General features: G+C 40.2%; 1 protein-coding gene across 3 annotated transcripts in view; it reads right to left on the bottom strand.

Annotated features, from left to right (window-relative positions):
* The window catches only part of PCDH15 (protocadherin related 15), a 1,015,846-nt gene that overhangs the window by 97,173 nt on the left and 897,948 nt on the right, over window positions 1-20,725 (bottom strand). For all 3 annotated transcript variants that reach the window (XM_075257479.1, XM_075257481.1, XM_075257480.1), the window contains 2 exons: window positions 11,770-11,985; window positions 7,091-7,179 (listed from right to left, as the gene is read on the bottom strand). In XM_075257479.1, the coding sequence (XP_075113580.1) occupies window positions 7,091-7,179; window positions 11,770-11,985 (305 nt within the window). The remainder of the gene's footprint in view (window positions 1-7,090; window positions 7,180-11,769; window positions 11,986-20,725) is intronic.

The following is a 20,725-nucleotide window of genomic DNA, read 5'->3' as shown; positions in this document are numbered from 1 at the left end:
CAGGAAGCAGTGACATGAATGTCAAGTAAAAGCGAGGACATTAGAAGTCTGGCTTATTTCTATGCCCACTATTCACAGCATAAGAGGAAAGCAATCACTATCTGTTTGTTTTAGTGATATGGAGAAGGCCGCTCATAATTTCAATGGTTTATCTGCAATGTAATCTATTTAAGAATTCATGTATATTTTCATATTATTTTCTTAGAAAAAAAATAGCAAAAACGAGAAATTTAGCATCTCCATAAGAGTCTTATTTTCCCTTAATTACTACCTTAAGTCCTAACTGCTTGTGTAAGCACTTCCAAGACGGATCTGATAAGATGTGGAGGGAAAACAAGGAAGCATACTGCATAAGTCTAAACAATATTGTACTGCTGCTTTTATGCATTGTTTGCATTCTTGGTGCCAAATTAGCAGGGAAAGAAAAATGATGGTTGTGTAAGCTCCAGGCAAACCAAAATGACTCTGGATATTACTACCTGGAAAATGGAAGAAAAGGTTTTGATACACCAAACAAAATCATTGTATAGTGTTACATAAACTGCAGTTTGCTGAAGCAGTCAGATGTGGCTTCTGAAGGGTCAAATGGAGAGGACACAAGATGTCTATTTATTGACGTTAGTGAAGGAGTCACAGGGAGAGACATACTATGAGTCTGAGGATAATTTATGCGCTTACCTGGTCCTGTGGAAGCTTGTAATGGCCCTGGAAGTTCTGGTCATGTCATGACCACCAAGTCGTGATCTGAGGCAGCATTCGGGTCCCCAGGTTGCCCACCAGGTATTTAATAACCTGTGCTATGGGATCTGGTCGTCTATGGTAAAGCCAACCGCCAAAGCACAGGTAATTATTTACCTGTGGCATTGTGGAAGAGTGCGCAGGGTGACATTGGAGGCAGAGCAACTCAAGGGTCCGAACCCTGTCTCTCATCATATGATCAGGGGGGTGTATTGTAATGTCACCACAACTCCCAGGTCCATATAAAGTATCCTCTGTTACAGGTAAGTGAATTAATACTCCTGGGACACCCCCTTTCAAGCACTTTTGAGAGCTATTTCAACCTTGAGTTGTCTTGGGTATGATGGCACAATATTTACACACCTGTTTGGGGATTCTCTGCAGGTGTATTTAACGCCATATTGTGAAAGCATAAGCAACATTATGGATGAGATTTAAAGGGATTCAGTTGCCATGTAAATGCAGTCAAGTCTGCAGGCGGCATGTTATAGAGCAGAAGTAGCTGAGCAGATTGATATATAGTTTTGTTTGAATAATTTCAGTTTAGCTTGTAATTCAGGCTAGGTTCATACATGCGCCTGCTTTCTAGTCAGGGTTTCCGTCCCCGAACCCGCTTAAAAAAATTTTTCAGGCAGAAACCCAGCGGACCCCATAGTTATAGGCTATAATTTTATGATACCTGTGGATTTCAACTGTCGTAGTGCAAAGGCTGTAAACCAGCGATGGGGGGGCCTGCTGAGACAGACAGACAGAGAGACACACACACACACACACACACACACACAAAACATTCATTATCAGGTGTTTTTGCCAAATTGGCTTGCAAGAGAACATGCTACAAAAGTTCACTGTATTGTATTAAGAGGGATAATGGCCATCACAAAAGAACCTCAGGATGACCATTTATTGGCACATAGAGCTGCAGGTTTCTTATTGTGCTACCATGCAGCATGAGGCTTTCTTCTGAGAAGTTCAACAGTCTTACATTGTATTTAGCAATTACCCTATGTTCCATTACACCCTTAGTGTATTACTTTAAGAGGTGTGATATATTGAATATAAAGATAAAAGGAAATTGACTTATCCACTCTAGTTTTATTTTACTTGGGATGAAAATGTATCGGAAAAAGAATCCATTAAGTACATGTAGGAGAAAACACAAATTAATTAACCTAAACCAAGGTTGTAGGTGTCTTACAAAACCATCAATCACTTTTGTTCCAGCTATGCAGTTGTAAAGGTCAGTGTACATGTGATAATTATCTGCAAGTCTTCTTTTCATGCTTGTGTCAGTCCTGGCCACTAATTTTCATTCCTTCTCTCTATACTGCCCACAAACAAAGGAAACCATAAGGTGATTGTAATATACTCCAGCAGTTCCAGGAGATGGTTATATTTTATGAAAATGAGTGCCGTTGTCATACGGTTAACACTTCTATTCCTAGTAATATTCGGAGTGGCTGATGTCATTTACCAGCCTTACCCTTGGTTTCTGCAGTGGATGTGCTGCAGGTATATAGCGGATGCACCAAAGGAATGCATTTACCCCTATTGGATATAATTCTTGATGTAAGTGATAAGTCACTTATTTCAGTGAGGGATGTTATCACCACACCACTAGAAATCTGCCTGTCATTCTTCAGATGCATGGGATTACGGTTGCAGAAACCCCATCATTCATACGCTTTGGTGGTTGATTATATACAGAATCTGTGCTGAAATCTTTGTGAAGTCAGCGGTATGACATGAACGCCTGCTCAGGCCCATTCACAGGCTACAGTGGTGATTCCAGGGCACTTGACCTCAGGCAGAGGCTGGAAGAGGATTCTGGAAGACTGTTGGATAGCTATGTGGTATTCGGATTGGATGGGCAACCATAGCCCCTGTTGCCTTGAGAAGCGGGATTTCTGCACAGTCTTGAACACTTATATTTCTGTAATCTGTGCATACAGAGACTGGGGGTTAGAAATATCAATTTATTTCATTTATTTTTTATGTAGATTGTGAGCCCCATATAGGAATCACAATGTACGTTTTTCCCTATCAGTATGTCTTTGTAGTATGGGAGGAAATCCACGCAAACACGGGGAGAACAGACAAACTCATTGCATATGTTGTTCCTGGCAGAATTTGAACCCAGGACTCCAGCCCTGCAAGGCTGCAGTGCTAACCACTGAGCCCCAAAAATCATTTGATTGTTGATTCATGTTTGCCGTTATTGTCTTTTTGTCCTGATTTGGCGTAATGATAACTTGTAGACTTCATTGCACATGTGCGAGTCGCTATGTGGTGCTGAGACCATTCCTTAGCATTGGTTTGATATGTAGTGTGCCGTCTAGGATTCCCAGCCTCCAAGACTTCTTAATATTGTGATAGATTGTATACCATATATACTTGATATGTTTGCAGTGGTAACTTTGCTTGAGAAAGTGAGTGTGGAGCGGGAGTGTCACACGTGTAAAATAAAACCATAATTTTTCTTTATTTTGTGGAGTGCTGCCATTTTCTGGATTTATTTGTGGAGAAACCTTTTTTTAATCCTGGTTTCTTGGATTTGCACCCATATACAAGCCCGTTGCAGCTGAGGACTTTTTGGTTTACTGTCTCTTTCGCGCGCTCTCTACGATCACATATTCTGTACGTTAGAATAAGGCAGAAATCACAAACCAACCAAGTATTGCTTGATGATCTCGTTATATATTAGGCATACTATGACTTGTTACATAATTTCTGTACCTCCTTAAATACAAACGTTAAAACATACTGTTTATGGTAAAAAAAAAAATCGTACAGATCTTTGTATGGTTCTATAGAAAAACTGTAATGTAAACTATAGAAGTACCTAATGAATATGTGGAAAGGTCTGTAAGCTATTTTTTTCCCCGCTATGTAATTTTAATCTGCAACTACAGATAAGTAGATATAGAAATCATGACAAAAAAACCTGGATTAATAGAAAAATGTTCATAACTAGAGATGAGCGAGTAGTATTTGATCGGGTAGGTATTTGATAGAACACTAGAGTATTCAAAATACTCATACTCGTTTGAATACTACTCCTATTCACAGTAAAGATTCAATTCAGAACCAGCATTGATTGGCCGAATGCTATACAGTGTATAGCATTCGGCAAATCAACGCTGGTTATGCAGCAGGCTCGTCCTTGTTAGTCGGGAGAGCTGGTAGTTTGCGGTTATGCGGGAGCTTACTTTTTCTCATAGGAATGCATTGACCAGCGTTGATTGGCCGAGTGCTTTACAGAGTACAGCATTCAGCCAATCAATGCTGGTTCTGCCGGAGGCTCATCTGTGAGGAGGCGGAGTCTAAGATCGGACCACAATGGAGACTGCTGTGGTCCGATCTTAGACTCCGCCTCCTAACAGATGAACCTCCGGCAGAACCAGTGTTGATTTGCCGAATGCTATACAGTGTATAGCATTCGGCCAATCAATGCTGGTTCTGCAGGACGAGTAAGGGCTGGTTCACATTATCGCTTGCCTCCCGTCCGCAAGCGGTCCGCAGGAGGACCCTCCCCCCGAACGTAATATCAGCGCAACTACAAGCGCTGTGCAGTCAAAGCGCACGGACCCCATAGACTATAATGCGGTCCATGTGCTTTACCTGCACAGCGCTCCTCCTAAACACTCTCCTCCTGCTACTTGTGGACTTGGTGACTCTGCTTTAGTCGAATAGTGGTTTCCCCTGAAACGAGCATTTTTTCCCATAGACTATGATGGGATTCGATAGTCGATCGAGTAGTCGAATATTGAGGCTCTACTCGAAACGAATCTCGAATATTTCACTACTCACTCATCTCTATTCATAACTTGTAGAGATGTACCTATTTCTGATGAGGATTCTCTTAATTTGCCTTAACATCAGGAAAGACCTCAGACTGCAGATTTCCCTTATAGTCCTTTATACTTACAGAAAACCTAGAAAGTTGTGTACACTCCACTATATTTCAGCAACACTTCAGGTATCCAATCTAATGGACCTTTGCTGTTAAAAGTGAAAATCCCAGTATAAAATGCATATAAATTATGATGCAGGTTACTGGAGTATTTCATTATTTTACAGCATTGAATATATAACTGCTTGGCCACACTTTTATTTTCACAGCTGTGAAGAGATTAAGTTGATGTATAGAAGGGAGGACGGTGACTTAATTCTCCACGCGTTTCACATCATGCGGCTCTGTCATAGAGTCACATGCAGAAGCTTGTTTATTGTGCACACCTGCTTTCAAAATAAATAGACTCCGGTGCCAAAATGGCTTACAGTGTACGTTACACCCGGTAGAGGGAGATTTTACACTTGGAGATAAATGTACTACAGGACATTTGGTTCTGAAAATGTGTTTTTATTTTACACTTTTTTTTTTTGCATATAAAATATAGAAATTAAGGCATGAAGAATATGTTCTGTAGATGTTTGTCTGAATGGCATCTAATATATCAGTCAAATGTGCATGCAGCCATGTTTTTAATTTCTCACATTAAAATGATCCTCAGGTTCGCAATAAAAACATTCACAAAGATTTTATAACACACAGTTGTAATACCAGGTTTTCCTTTTTATATTTTTTTTCTGGTACAGTTCCATCAATTTCCAGTCCTATTTCAGTTTTGTAGATTGGCCATTCTCATCTTAGACTACTCTACACAGACTGTGCTTTGGTAAACCTTGTCACCCTGCTCTCAGTTTGGTCCATCCAGAAAGGAATGTCTTAGACTACCAAATAAATCAAAACCTGGCAATTGGATGAACCATATCAGAAACTTTGAAAAAGGAGTGCACTGTGTAATTTGAACATGCAATTTGTTTTTATAATGATTTTTTATTTTTTTTTTGATTGATTAAAGTTTTAAAGACAAAGATGTCATATCTTCTTCCTGTTAACTACCGGTATTATGAGGCTACCAATTACCTTTCGTTCACATCTGCGTTCGGGCCTCCGTTCAGGGGAGTCTGCATGGGGAGCCACTGAATGGAACACCGAACCTAACTGCAAGCGGTGTGCAGTAAAAGCACACTGACCCCATAGACCAGACCTGGGCAATGTACAACCCACAGGCCAAATCCGGCCCTCTGACTCCTTCTATCTGGCCTGCATAGCTAGTTGAAGTTTTTTCAAGGACCTGTGATGATGTCATCACAGCCTATCACCAGGATAGGCTATGACTCGTTAGTGGGCGGAGCCACACGGGACTGTGCTTGATGCAAGCTGCCGGCAATGGGGGCTGCTGGATGATAAAGAGAGAAGCGACAGCATGTGTGAGCAAGAGGGGGGAACTAGGGGCAGATGTAGGGGGGTAGTTACACTGAATGGACATGGAGAGGGGGGACATTAAACTATGGCGTAGATGGGGGTGACATTAAACTGGGGCAGCTGGAGGAGGATATTAAATCATGGGGGGTAGCTGGAGGGGGACATGTCTGCCTCTAGTTGCCCCCAGTTTAATGTCCCCCTCTAGCTGCCCTAGTTTAATGTCCCCTCTAGTTTCTGCTAGTTTATACTGCGGCACCAGGAGAGGGACTTAATACTGTGGGACATTTGGAGGGAAACGTTATAGTGTGGGGGTGTATAATGTTAGGGTGACTGCAGGAGGATTTTACTTTGTGGGGCACATGGAAAAATGATTGAGAATGGGCGGAGTCAGCGGGGAAGTGGGTGGAGCTAAATGTACCGCTGTGCGCATGGCCCTCTACAACAGTTACGATTTCTCATGTGGCCCCATGGGAAAATTAATTGCCCACCCCTGCCATAGACTATAATGGGATCTGTGTGCTTGCTGCGCCCTGCCCGCATGAATCATGCAGACAGGAAAGTAGATTGTGAACTACTTTCCTGTCCGCATGATCCCTGCGGAGATCTGGCGGCAAGCACACAGACTCCACTATAATCTAATGGGTCCGTGTGCTTTCACTGGCTCACCGCTTGCAGTTGTGTTCTGTATTCCGTTCGGGGGGGTCTTCATGCTTACTCCCTGGATGGAATACCAACGCAGATGTGAACGAGGCCTTACTGAATTCACAGATCTTGTTTGCAAAGTTTGACCTCTACTTCTAAATTTCTGTAATGGGTAGCAAAAATGGACCCAGAAAAGATGCACAGGGGATTAAATCTGAGCTTTTAAACCAGGACACATGAGCCTTTTAGTTACGCCTGTATTTCATTTGTTTTCATTGTTTCACAGTTTTTTCTTAGTTTTTTTTAAGCTGCACTGCTGAAAAAAATGTTAAATGTTTTTCTGTTTGCTGTAATGCAATGCCATATACTTGCACAAATAAAAAAAAAAAAAAAAGCTCAGCATTGGCATGTAAACGAGAAAACAAATCTTTTAGTTACCTTATAAGATCTTCTATATTTTCTTCCACAACTGTAGGAGGAACATTAGAAACAATAACTTGCATATCCAACTGGTTGACCACAGAAATCTGAAAAGATATTGACAAGAAAATTAAGTAGAACTTCAAGCAGGCTATCCCATTAGTACTAAATGTGATTTCTCATTTCTCTGGTAGGTAGTGCCGTAATCTAATAATTTCTCATTTCTGCTCAGAGCTGTGGGAAATAGGGAGCCTTGCTGTTCTCTTTTACTAAACAAAACTGCTGGAAGTAAGAGCGGCAGAATAAACAAATGCTTTTAAGTATTGTTTACTTAGCTTATGTGTGTTTTCTTGCTAGTGTAACTGCAGATTATACTTGCAGTTCATCATTATTCCTGTTTACTACATCATCAAAGACTTAAATAAGTATTGTCATCTCAAGGATCCTATCTATACTGCTAGTTTGTGTAAATTTAAGAGTTATCCTAAATACATTGGTTTAGCAATGCTGCTTCATTTGCCTGCTATGTGAAATTATTCCTCCCATTGTTCAGACATTGCTTCCTTGACCCCATTCTACATCTAATAACATAGGCCAGAGGATGACTCGCTGCTCTTTGGGGGGGAATTCAGTTTTCTCCCTTCTCTGCAGTCAGGACAATCAGGTCAGCTAATTGTAGTTTGCTGATAAATGCTCAGAAAGTGCTATTATTTGTCTATGTAAACACATAGATAGCATTAAGTTCGCTGCAAGCCTATTTTCTGTGTGTGTTCTATACTAACCTGTGTAATGTAATATACATTTACTGTGCATATTTAATCTGCATTATTATAGATTTTCTAATAAGTAACTTCTCATGATAAATGCAACGTCTATATGACTATATACTTTATAGTATTCTGTGCATCAAAAAGTCAAAGCCCGCTAGCTTGTTTAAGAATGCAAGTGAGAAGAACAGGTCGCAGGCTGCTGAGGGAAATGGGAAACCCCTTTAAAGACGACCTTTCATGTACTCATCAATGTGAGGTATTATATACTGGTAGATAGCTAATGGCCCCCTGAAATCAGTTAGCTTTTCCAGTATGTCCCCGGGTACTGAAAGGTCCTCTAAGTAATCTGTGGACATGTCTATTAAAGATTGTAAGGTTTAAGGGGAACGTTCATATGGTAATAGTACTGTCTCACTAACTTTAAAGTTCTAACACTTTATATTCACAGGCTGCGTGCTACACATATAAAGGGGTTTCTATGTGATGTTACTGTGCCAACAGTTGTGGTTATTTAATTTATTTTTGTATGTAGATGAGTGAACTAGACAGAAGGGTGGAAGTAAAGCAACCTACAAGTGCAGCAGATTTGTGGAGAGACATTTCTGAACAATACCTGAATGCAATTGTAGAAAGATTAAATTAGTTAAAAGCTAATCCATTGTTTTTATTCATATTAATTTCTTTTATGCATTCATTTTAAGTGCGTTGGAGACATTAAACTGTATAAATAAAAATAAAAAACTGGAAAAATTGAGGTTTTCAAAAACTGTTGTGTATGTTATACAGAGTTTATTAAAGGCTTCAAATCTGCCATGTAAAATTATGGCAAGTCATATTTGAGAAGTTTTCCACAAACAACACTTGTCCTCTCTTCAAAAGTTAGGACATAGTGTATGTTTCAAACCATGAATGTATATGAAAGTGAGAGGAAGTTTTTGGTTTTCCAAAAAAAAAAAAAAAACCCAAAAAACACCTCCCATTAATTTCAATGAGAAGATACTTCTTTTTACACTAGCTGGTAAAATCATCTAGCGGAAAAAAGAAGCAACCTGCCCAATCTTCAGGGTTGGATACCACCCAATCTTCCCTTTGAAGTAAGTGGGAATAGGGAATCTTTATTCAGATGGAAGAAAGATTTCAGCAGCAAATTTTGCATGGCAAGTTCCTCAATGTGAATTTACCCTTAAGGGTAAAGTCCTATCTTTAAAGTGTCCTTATTATTTTATTATATTGCTCAAAAGTTCTTAATTTTTCTACACTCACTATGCCTTATGCCACATCAGTGAGGAGAACAAAATGCCACTTTAGGTGAAGATCATCCATCTTCCTTTTTAATTGTGCTATACACTTTTGTAACCTATCCAAAACCAGAAAAAATAAACTCCCGAATTCTAAGGGATTTTCATAATGAATTCTAAGAAAGCTTCTGTTCTAAAATTGGAAATACGCCACACCGCTGCTTGGTTTCTTAAGTTCAAAAATTAAGCATATCGGTGCAATTTAAATGAGCGGAAGTCTTCTATCATTACAGTATAGATTGCTTTAGACACATCATGGGGAGGTTTTCAACATAGTTTTGAACTTATTTAGCTCATCTTCTATCTTAAAAAAAGACTTATTTGTTTTATATTCACTAGAACTATTTCCACTTAGATGAATGGGGCTGAGCAATTACATTTAATTTCTAGTTCAAGGGTTTAACTTTATACGGAATGACTTCAAACTCCCTCTAGGAAGCTGGACTTCAAGAATGCATCAATTCCTTGGAATGGGATCAATGGCTTTGACAAGCAGCCCGCACTTAGGTAACACATGATGTGCTGTCATGGTACAAAACAAAATTGCTTTTCAACCTAAAAGCTAAAATATTCTGAAAGCTCTGGACTTGAAAAGAAATAATAGGTTTCCCATCTTGAAAGGCTGTGTAAGATTTACAAATGACGACCTAATCCATGCGAGTTTCAAAAGTAGAAAATATCTGAAAGTTGTCCTTAGATTTAAATTTTTATTACAACATAAGGCTGCTGACTTTTTCTCACTTTAGTGGAATTTTTATTTTTTTCTTAAAAAGAAACAAAGTCTTGAATTCTGAAAACTTTTAAAATTCAGATTTCTGATTTAGGCTAAGGCCCCACGTTACGGAAATGCAGCGTTTATTGTTGCATGTGACTGCCTCACTAGTGTATAACAGGATTTCCTAGTTGTACCTTGAATTGATGTGCTTTCTCATGCCCTGGTCATTCTTCCTAACATAACTGAATCATACACTGCACATGCTTCATCTGTTAGCACGGCACATTAATGGTTATGTAGCACTGGTCTACTAAACAGCTACAGGGAAGAAAAATAGAAACTGAGTGCGCTTGTCCTGGATGAAGATGGAATACAGGATATATCCAATAATGACCATTCTCAAAACTGTGGTAGGGAATATGGGATTTCATTGGGTTTTATTTCAATGGATGATAGTGATATTTTGCAAAGTACTTTAATGAGAGGTGATTCTTGTCACTAGGGTTGAGAGATCAGGATCGGAAAAGATCGGATTCCGATTGGCGATCGAGTAAATTTCACGATCGGAATTCCGACCCGATCTTTTCCAGGGGATCGAGATCAGAGGTTATCTCAAGATCGGCTCAACCCTAAAAGTGACTTTTCCCATAGAGAAGCATTGACTAGGGTTCAGGATCGGGATTGGAAAAGATCGGATTCCGATCCGTGATCGAGCAAATTTCATGATCGAGATCGGCAGGAAAATGATCGGAAATCGAATTTTAAAATCTATTTTGAAATCTCAAGATTGGCTCAACCCTAGTTGTCACTTGTCACTGTGAGAGCCATCTTTCCATATGCTCATTTAGGGAAATACTAACGTTCTAGGCAGGTTTCCACTAATGGCCCCTCTCTATGACAAAGGATGGAAATCTGTCATAATATTTTATTTTATTTTTTTTTAATGTAGATTGTGAGCCCCACATAGAGCTCACAATGTACATTTTTCCCTATCAGTATGTCTTTGGAATATGGGATGGAAATCCATGCAAACACGGGGAGAACATACAAACTCCTTGCAGATGGTTTATGCCCTTGGCGGGATTTGAACACCAGGACTCCAGCGCTGCAAGGCTGCAGTGCTAACCACTGAGCCACCATGTGGCCCCACATCTGTCATAATATTCATACCATACAATCCTAATTTCCCTGTTACAGTAGCGATGCTTTTAGGGTTGAGCCGATCTTGAGATTTCAGAATCATTTTTAAAATGTGATTTCTGATCATTTTCCATCCGAACCCGATTCTGATCCTAATGCAAGTTAATGGGATTTTTTTAATGATCGAAAATCGGATTTTAAAAATGATCGTATTCACTCAGGTCTTCCTTCCCAGTACCCGCCCACACTCTCCTAAGCCACAAGCCCCACCTTCTCCCAGCATCTGTAACACTAGCCTAGGGAGGCGGGGGCACATACGGCGCTCTCGGCCGGCGTGTGAATGACAGGAGAAAACAGAGAAATTTACTCGATCACCAATCGGGATCCGATCTTTTCCAACCCTGATCACTCAACTCTAGATGCCTACAGCATCTTTAGCGACATAAACTAGTAACCAATGGTGTTGAGCTGGGCCTGTGGTAAAAAAAAAACTGACTGGCGTAGAAGCTGAAAGATGATGTCTGTGATACCCCCTTTTAAAAGGACATAAATTACAAAAAACATGGTTGATTTTTTTTTTTTCTCCCAAAAACAATGCCCAACAATAGTGTAGTTAAGCCCCATTCAAGAGAATGAAGCAGAGTTGTAACAACAGGTACAGCTTATGGACAATGGCGACACTGTATTTTAAAGTGATCAGCCATCTGTTATCATTTAATACAATCCCTTTATAACAAGTGAAACCGTGAGATCATGAAATATTCTTGTACTTACGACTACGTCTGCCTTGCTGCTCAGCCCCTTTCCATAATCATCTGTTGCGACAACTTCAAATTTGAAATAAGATCTTCTCATGTTCTTGAAGAGCATTGCCGTTTTGATGACTCCAGAATAGAATTCAACGACAAAACCTTCTTTCCCATCCTTAATTGGAGGCACAATCAGTTTATAGCTATTGCTGCTGTAGTTCCCAGTGTCTCTATCCGTAGTCTGAAATGACAGAAGTTTGAGCAGATAAAATTTCGTATCCAATACAGTGTGTGCAAAATAGCTAAAAATCCACTGGTTTAACTACATGTTTCATACCAATTAAAATTCTTCTCTCATGTATGTTGTGATCTGACTGTCTGTGAAGCTGCAGTTGGCATGTCAGGGAGATGCTGAGCAAGAAGCAATAATAGCGTGAGACAGTGTTATTGCTCCGCATCTCCTCTGACAAGCAGAGAAGATGCTGTAGCGGCTGGCTCATCTCTTCTGGGATGACTTTACAGGGAGAGAAGATGGACTGAGCATGCATGGACATGGACACGGTAACAGCTGTTCATGTATGTCATATCTCTAGAATATCTGGGGAGAGAGGGGTTTTTTTTTAAGTAAATGTAGATACAAATAAATATATATACCCCTTAAACCCTTTCCACTCTCCAATGTTCTAATTTGTCTTGAACATATATTTAGTCATTCCCATAGTAGTACAGCACTGCGATAGAGCAAGAACAGAAAAAAGGGGCTAGACATAATAGGTATCTAAAAAAAATCTACAGTATAATGCGACATCACTGGTGGTGGAGTGGATCTGCCCCAGCCAGTGATTGACTGAGTAGACACTTCCTGTGTAGAGTTGGGACCAGGAAGTAGAGACCAGCAGGGGCACAGGAAGTAGGAACTAGTGGCAGGGGATCAGTGAGATCAGTAATGCATCTTTTAACCTATTCTGCCCCTTTTCTAAAATGTTTTATCACTTTGGACAACCCTTTCAAAAGATTATCTGGTTACCTGCCGGCATCTGTAGAAAAAGCATGAGAGTTTACAGCATACTGTAATACAATGAAGTATAATGAAACAATAATGAAGTGTCCAGTAGGTATTTCTTCCTGTGCTCTGCACAGGATCTAACATGGTGTCCCATGTGGTCTGTTTTCTCATTTAGATTTTCTAAAGTAAAAAAAAAAAACATGCTTATTGAAAGAGTGTATAGATTTAGCTTAAAAGTTTGACCCTTGATACTGTTAACACTTCCAATGAATTATATAGGACATTTCTCTGTCAAGAGCAAAATAAATTTAACTTCTGAAAAGCCTGACTATTACTGTTGAAATCCATCAATTAGCTTCAGACCTGATGTTTCTGGTAGTCCTAAAGGAAATTTAATGTAACACAAACCAGGAAAAAGGCAATGCGCTGTCATTATCTCTGAGTAGTGCCACGTCTCCATAGGGAGTGACAAACCAGTAAATGTTCTAAATAATGAAATAGTGTCAAGGGAGTATATTAGACAGGGCTTTTATTATTGGATATAGGCATTGTTAATGCACAAGCCATGTGTGGATCTTTGTTAGAAATCTAGAGTTGTCTAGCTGATACTGTGGAGTAAATGACCATTGGAACAAATATATGAGTGGACTTTTAATACTGTGGAGCAAGGCTAAAAAAAGAAAGTTTTATAATAGCTGTTGGGCCCTGTTTACATTCATGTTTCCATTGCTTGCTGATAGGCAGTACAGTAAGATATTGTGCTGTTTTGTCCAATAAAAATTTACATATATGACCCATACTCATGTATGGGTCCATCATCAAGAAGTAGAGGTGGGAGAACCACTTCAGCATCATCAGAGTTCAACCCAATTATCCCAAATTGTTTGCTTTTTAACAAAATCAAACTATTTGGGATTTGTCAGATGAACTAAAATCACTGCTGCAACATTTGGTAAATTCTTCTTCTCTGGGGTCTGTATAATAGGTGGAGTCACAAAGGAGGTTTAAAAAAATTATAAAAACATTTATACTTACCTTCCCTCACCTCTTTAGTGCCTCCTTGCGGTGTACAGCACTTTCCTGATGATGTCACGAGCCCAGGGTCACCACTGAGGGCTGTGATTGGACCTGAGCATTGACCCCGAGCACATGACATCAGCAAGGAGACCGAGAGAGATTGCCAGATGCTCTGAGAAGGCTCAAAAGAGATGAGGGAAGGAGAGTATAAGCGTGTTTTTGTTTGTTAAACATCTCTGTGGTAGAGCAAAATGATCCATTGTTGCTCATCTCACAGTTCTCTTGATTTTTATTGTTTTCACGGATGTAAAATTGATTTTCATTGTACTAGTGAGTGTTGTACAATTTCAGTGCCTAATGCAATATTGTAACAATAACTGGACAAACTAGGTTAAAGTTGATTGATATAGAGTTAATCCAGGTAGCACATTTTAAGACGCTGCACAGTCTTAGCCCTACAGTGGAGGTCTTTATACATACAGTATGCGAGAAATGGAACAACCAGTTTTTGGTGGGGTGTGAGGGATGCTATGCTTTGCATTGAGTCTGATCTGTGAAAAATGGACAGAAAATGGATGATTTCTGTATGCTGTCTTTTTGTTTTTTGACTGATCCATAGACTTTATTGGGCATTTGTGATTGGTAAAATGAGCAAAATACAGACTCACTATACATTAAATATGGATGTGGGAGACAATGAAATATTTGTTCAGAGAACAGCTGGATCTCGGTACAGCTTCACCATATACTGAATACTTTTACAGGTATGATGAAACTTTACTGTAATCCAACCATTCTGGGAACAAGTATTTCATTTTCTCATACATTCTTTTTTTCCTTGTACATTTCTTTTTTTTTTCCAATAAAAGATATAAAAAGGCCTTAATGGAACATAGGGATTGATTAGAGGAAGGAGCACACTGACCCTTTAAGAAACTTGCAGCCGGCACAGGTGAGGTGCAGGTCACAGGGAGAGGTGACCCAGTACATTGTTTTAGATATGTTCTAAAACCTTATCACGTTGGATCAATGTCGAGTGTATGACTTTTCTATACAAATGGAACCGTGACATCACTTTGAACAGACAACAAAGATAAATGCTGTAGTGGCCAGCGACTCTTAAAAGCTCTCTATATTGCATCAGTTTCAAATCAGACAACAAAGTGGATAGAGGCTGATGGTCCATACCCTTATTTATGTATCCATTATGCTCTTTGGTTCTAAATTGATCAAATAAATAATGCTTTTATTGTCAATATTGCACTGTATTGCTCATAGTCACTGTCCTGACCTTACCACCCTAGAATACAGTATGTGAATGGTTGTCTGGGAGTGTTAATCATCTCTTTAGGTGTGGCTTTTTTGTCTTAACCTTAAAATTAGCAGCTAGAATTATGTTCCAGTTAAAAAGGTTGCCTAAGAAGTTAAGTTTTGTTTACCTGATCCAGAAGACTCTTCATGATGAACCCAGTGGTTCCAACCCTTGGACCCTTCCTTTCCCTTTGATCTCACAAGTATTACCTGTGCTATGGGGGTTGGTTTTACTATAGTCCCATAGAATGGGTCCATCATCAACAGTTTGATAGAAAAGGTAAGCTAATCTAAACTCCCCAGACATCCCCTTTAATAAAGTTTATTAACGTCCCACCTGTGGTTATCCAGCTGTAAACATGCAGTGGTGCTTTAGCTTAAAGCTTTTTGCTTACTGCCTAATCCCCTGTTCGCTCTCTGAGTTTCACCCATTAAATCTGTCCATGTGATGGCTGGATTTACCAACCTGAGCTTCGTGCTGGGAGTGGGACTCCTAGCATTATAGTTGTCTATGAGGCTACAAGTTCCTGCCTCCCAGCGACATACTGTCTCATACTGTAATCTGTGAACATTGAATTTCACCTCAAACCATTTGTTTGCACATCTATTTCCCATAGAAAAACTAAAACCATACAATAAAATCCTAATGTTTACGATGTTGTCCTATACCATGAATAAGCTGTCAAAATGACCACAGTCTCAGCGATCCAAAATGTTTGACGAGTTCCAACACATAATTGGTGGAACCATCAATGTTGGTCTCGTTATTGCTATAAAGGGAAGATTTCTCCAACCTCTAGTTCAGGGATCCTCAAACTTTTTAAACAGTGGGCCGGAGGCAGAGCAGGTCGCACAGACATCGGGAGCGGTGCCCTCCAATAGGTAAAGTGAAGTGCACTCCATGGCCTGGCCCGAGCTCCCCAGGAGCTTCATTATAAATGCACGCCTGCCGGCGTTGTCGGCGGGGCCAGACAGAAGTGCTTGGCGGGCCGCATGTGGCCCTCAGGCCGCAGTTTGAGGACCCCTGCTCTAGTTGGTTGGACTGACTAGAAATAGAATTCTCTGTTACCGCCTCCACAGACTCTGTAATGGACAGATAATCTCACAAAAGTGGTTGATTCATGTTTCAGATCTGTCAGAAAACCAGACGAACGTACAAACTGACTGGTAAGCAGCAGATACTATTGGAGTCCAAGGGACCCCAGTGGTTTGTTTTTTTTTCACGGACGTCGCCAGACAATAAAACTGTGGTGCTTCCAGAACTTTTTTTACCTGGCAATTCTAGACAAATCTGTGCAGAATAGACACCCAGCACAGATGTGAACTTACCCTTACTTTGGAATAATAAAACTGTAAGCAAAGAATTTACTTGTTGAAAGGGATTATTGTAACGTTTTTGTTGTTGGCATCTTTCTATCTGTGACTAGAGATGAGCGAACAGTGTTCTATCGAACTCATGTTCGATCGGATATTAGGCTGTTCGGCATGTTCGAATCGAACACCGCGTGGTAAAGTGCGCCATTACTCGATTCCCCTCCCACCTTCCCTGGCGCCTTTTTTGCTCCAATAACAGCGCAGGGTAGGTGGGACAGGAACTACGACACCGGTGACGTTGAAAAAAGTAGGCAAAACCCATTGGCTGCCGAAAACATGTGACCTCTAATTTAAAAGAACAGCGACGCCCAGGTTCGCGTCATTCTGAGCTTGCAATTCACCGGGGACGGAGGTTTCCGTCCAGTTAGCTAGGGCTTAGATTCTGGGTAGGCAGGGACAGGCTAGGATAGGAAGGAGAAGACAACCAACAGCTCTTATAAGAGCTAAATTCCAGGGAGAAGCTTGTCAGTGTAACGTGGCACTGACGGGCTCAATCGCCGCAACCCAGCTTTCCCAGGATCCTGAATGGAACACACTGACAGTGTATTCCCGTATACCCCATATATACACCCCAAATCCCCGTTCCAACGGTGTGCCCCCCCACCTTCACCTCAGAAATACCCTGCAAGTCCCCTAGCAATAGAATTGGGGCTATATACACCCACAATTTTTGCTACTGGTATATAGTGCCATTGTCTGACTGGGAATTCAAAGAATATATTGGGGTTACGTGCACCCACAATTTTTGCTACTGCTATACAGTGCCATTGTCTCATTGGGAATTCAAAGAATATATTGGGGTTATGTGCACCCACAATTTTTACTACAGTTATACAGTGCCATTGTCTGACTGGGAATTCAAAGAATATATGGGGGTTACGTGCACCCACAATTTTTGCTACTGCTATACAGTGCCATTGTCTCACTGGGAATTCAAAGATTATATTGGGGTTATGTGCACCCACAATTTTTGCTACTGCTATATAGTGCCAGTTTCTGACTGGTAATTCAAAGAATATATTGGGGTTACGTGCACCCACAATTTTTGCTACTGGTATATAGTGCCATTGTCTGACTGGGAATTCAAAGAATATATGGGGGTTACGTGCACCCACAATTTTTGCTACTGCTATACAGTGCCATTGTCTCACTGGGAATTCAAAGAATATATTGGGGTTATGTGCACCCACAATTTTTACTACTGGTATACAGTGCCATTGTCTGACTGGGAATTCAAAGAATATATGGGGGTTACGTGCACCCACAATTTTTGCTACTGCTATACAGTGCCATTGTCTCACTGGGAATTCAAAGATTATATTGGGGTTATGTGCACCCACAATTTTTGCTACTGCTATATAGTGCCAGTTTCTGACTGGTAATTCAAAGAATATATTGGGGTTACGTGCACCCACAATTTTTGCTACTGGTATATAGTGCCATTGTCTGACTGGGAATTCAAAGAATATATGGGGGTTACGTGCACCCACAATTTTTGCTACTGCTATACAGTGCCATTGTCTGACTGGGAATTCAAAGATTATATTGGGGTTATGTGCACCCACAATTTTTACTACTGGTATACAGTGCCATTGTCTGACTGGGAATTCAAAGAATATATGGGGGTTACGTGCACCCACAATTTTTGCTACTGCTATACAGTGCCATTGTCTCACTGGGAATTCAAAGAATATATTGGGGTTATGTGCACCCACAATTTTTACTACTGGTATATAGTGCCATTGTCTGACTGGGAATTCAAAGAATATATGGGGGTTACGTGCACCCACAATTTTTGCTACTGCTATACAGTGCCATTGTCTCACTGGGAATTCAAAGAATATATTGGGGTTACGTGCACCCACAATTTTTGCTACTGGTATATAGTGCCATTGTCTGACTGGGAATTCAAAGAATATATTGGGGTTACGTGCACCCACAATTTTTGCTACTGGTATATAGTGCCATTGTCTGACTGGGAATTCAAAGAATATATTGGGGTTACGTGCACCCACAATTTTTGCTACTGGTATATAGTGCCATTGTCTGACTGGGAATTCAAAGAATATATGGGGGTTACTTGCACCCACAATTTTTGCTACTGGTATATAGTGCCATTGTCTGACTGGGAATTCAAAGAATATATTGGGGTTACGTGCACCCACAATTTTTGCTACTGGTATATAGTGCCATTGTCTGACTGGGAATTCAAAGAATATATTGGGGTTACAAATACCCTCATTTCTTGCTACTGCTATACAGTGCCATTGTCTCACTGGGAATTCAAAGAATATATTGGGGTTATGTGCACCCACAATTTTTACTACTGGTATACAGTGCCATTGTCTGACTGGGAATTCAAAGAATATATGGGGGTTACGTGCACCCACAATTTTTGCTACTGCTATACAGTGCCATTGTCTCACTGGGAATTCAAAGAATATATTGGGGTTATGTGCACCCACAATTTTTACTACTGGTATATAGTGCCATTGTCTGACTGGGAATTCAAAGAATATATGGGGGTTACGTGCACCCACAATTTTTGCTACTGCTATACAGTGCCATTGTCTCACTGGGAATTCAAAGAATATATTGGGGTTATGTGCACCCACAATTTTTACTACTGGTATATAGTGCCATTGTCTGACTGGGAATTCAAAGAATATATGGGGGTTACGTGCACCCACAATTTTTGCTACTGCTATACAGTGCCATTGTCTCACTGGGAATTCAAAGAATATATTGGGGTTATGTGCACCCACAATTTTTACTACTGGTATACAGTGCCATTGTCTGACTGGGAATTCAAAGAATATATGGGGGTTACGTGCACCCACAATTTTTGCTACTGCTATACAGTGCCATTGTCTCACTGGGAATTCAAAGATTATATTGGGGTTATGTGCACCCACAATTTTTACTACTGGTATACAGTGCCAGTTTCTGACTAGTAATTCAAAGAATATATTGGGGTTACGTGCACCCACAATTTTTGCTACTGGTATATAGTGCCATTGTCTGACTGGGAATTCAAAGAATATATGGGGGTTACGTGCACCCACAATTTTTGCTACTGCTATACAGTGCCATTGTCTCACTGGGAATTCAAAGATTATATTGGGGTTATGTGCACCCACAATTTTTGCTACTGCTATATAGTGCCAGTTTCTGACTGGTAATTCAAAGAATATATTGGGGTTACGTGCACCCACAATTTTTGCTACTGGTATATAGTGCCATTGTCTGACTGGGAATTCAAAGAATATATTGGGGTTATGTGCACCCACAATTTTTACTACTGGTATACAGTGCCATTGTCTGACTGGGAATTCAAAGAATATATTGGGGTTACGTGCACCCACAATTTTTGCTACTGCTATACAGTGCCATTGTCTCACTGGGAATTCAAAGATTATATTGGGGTTATGTGCACCCACAATTTTTGCTACTGCTATATAGTGCCAGTTTCTGACTGGTAATTCAAAGAATATATTGGGGTTACGTGCACCCACAATTTTTGCTACTGGTATATAGTGCCATTGTCTGGGAATTCAAAGAATATATGGGGGTTACTTGCACCCACAATTTTTGCTACTGCTATACAGTGCCATTGTCTCACTGGGAATTCAAAGAATATATTGGGGTTACGTGCACCCACAATTTTTGCTACTGGTATATAGTGCCATTGTCTGACTGGGAATTCAAAGAATATATTGGGGTTACAAATACCCTCATTTCTTGCTACTGCTATACAGTGCCATTGTCTCACTGGGAATTCAAAGAATATATTGGGGTTATGTGCACCCACAATTTTTACTACTGGTATACAGTGCCATTGTCTGACTGGGAAGTCAAAGACTATATGGGGGTTACGTGCACCCACAATTTTTGCTACTGCTATACAGTGCCATTGTCTCACTGGGAATTCAAAGATTATATTGGGGTTATGTGCACCCACAATTTTTGCTACTGCTATATAGTGCCAGTTTCTGACTGGTAATTCAAAGAATATATTGGGGTTACAAATACCCTCATTTCTTGCTACTGCTATACAGTGCCATTGTCTCACTGGGAATTCAAAGAATACATTGGGGTTATGTGCACCCACAATTTTTACTACTGGTATACAGTGCCATTGTCTGACTGGGAATTCAAAGAATATATGGGGGTTACGTGCACCCACAATTTTTGCTACTGCTATACAGTGCCATTGTCTCACTGGGAATTCAAAGATGATATTGGGGTTATGTGCACCCACAATTTTTGCTAC

The sequence above is a fragment of the Leptodactylus fuscus genome, chromosome 10 (assembly GCF_031893055.1).
Source record: "Leptodactylus fuscus isolate aLepFus1 chromosome 10, aLepFus1.hap2, whole genome shotgun sequence".
In the NCBI taxonomy this organism is placed as follows: domain Eukaryota; kingdom Metazoa; phylum Chordata; class Amphibia; order Anura; family Leptodactylidae; genus Leptodactylus; species Leptodactylus fuscus.
The sequence above is the reverse complement of the archived record's forward strand: the minus strand, read 5'-3'. Positions and strand labels throughout refer to the sequence as shown.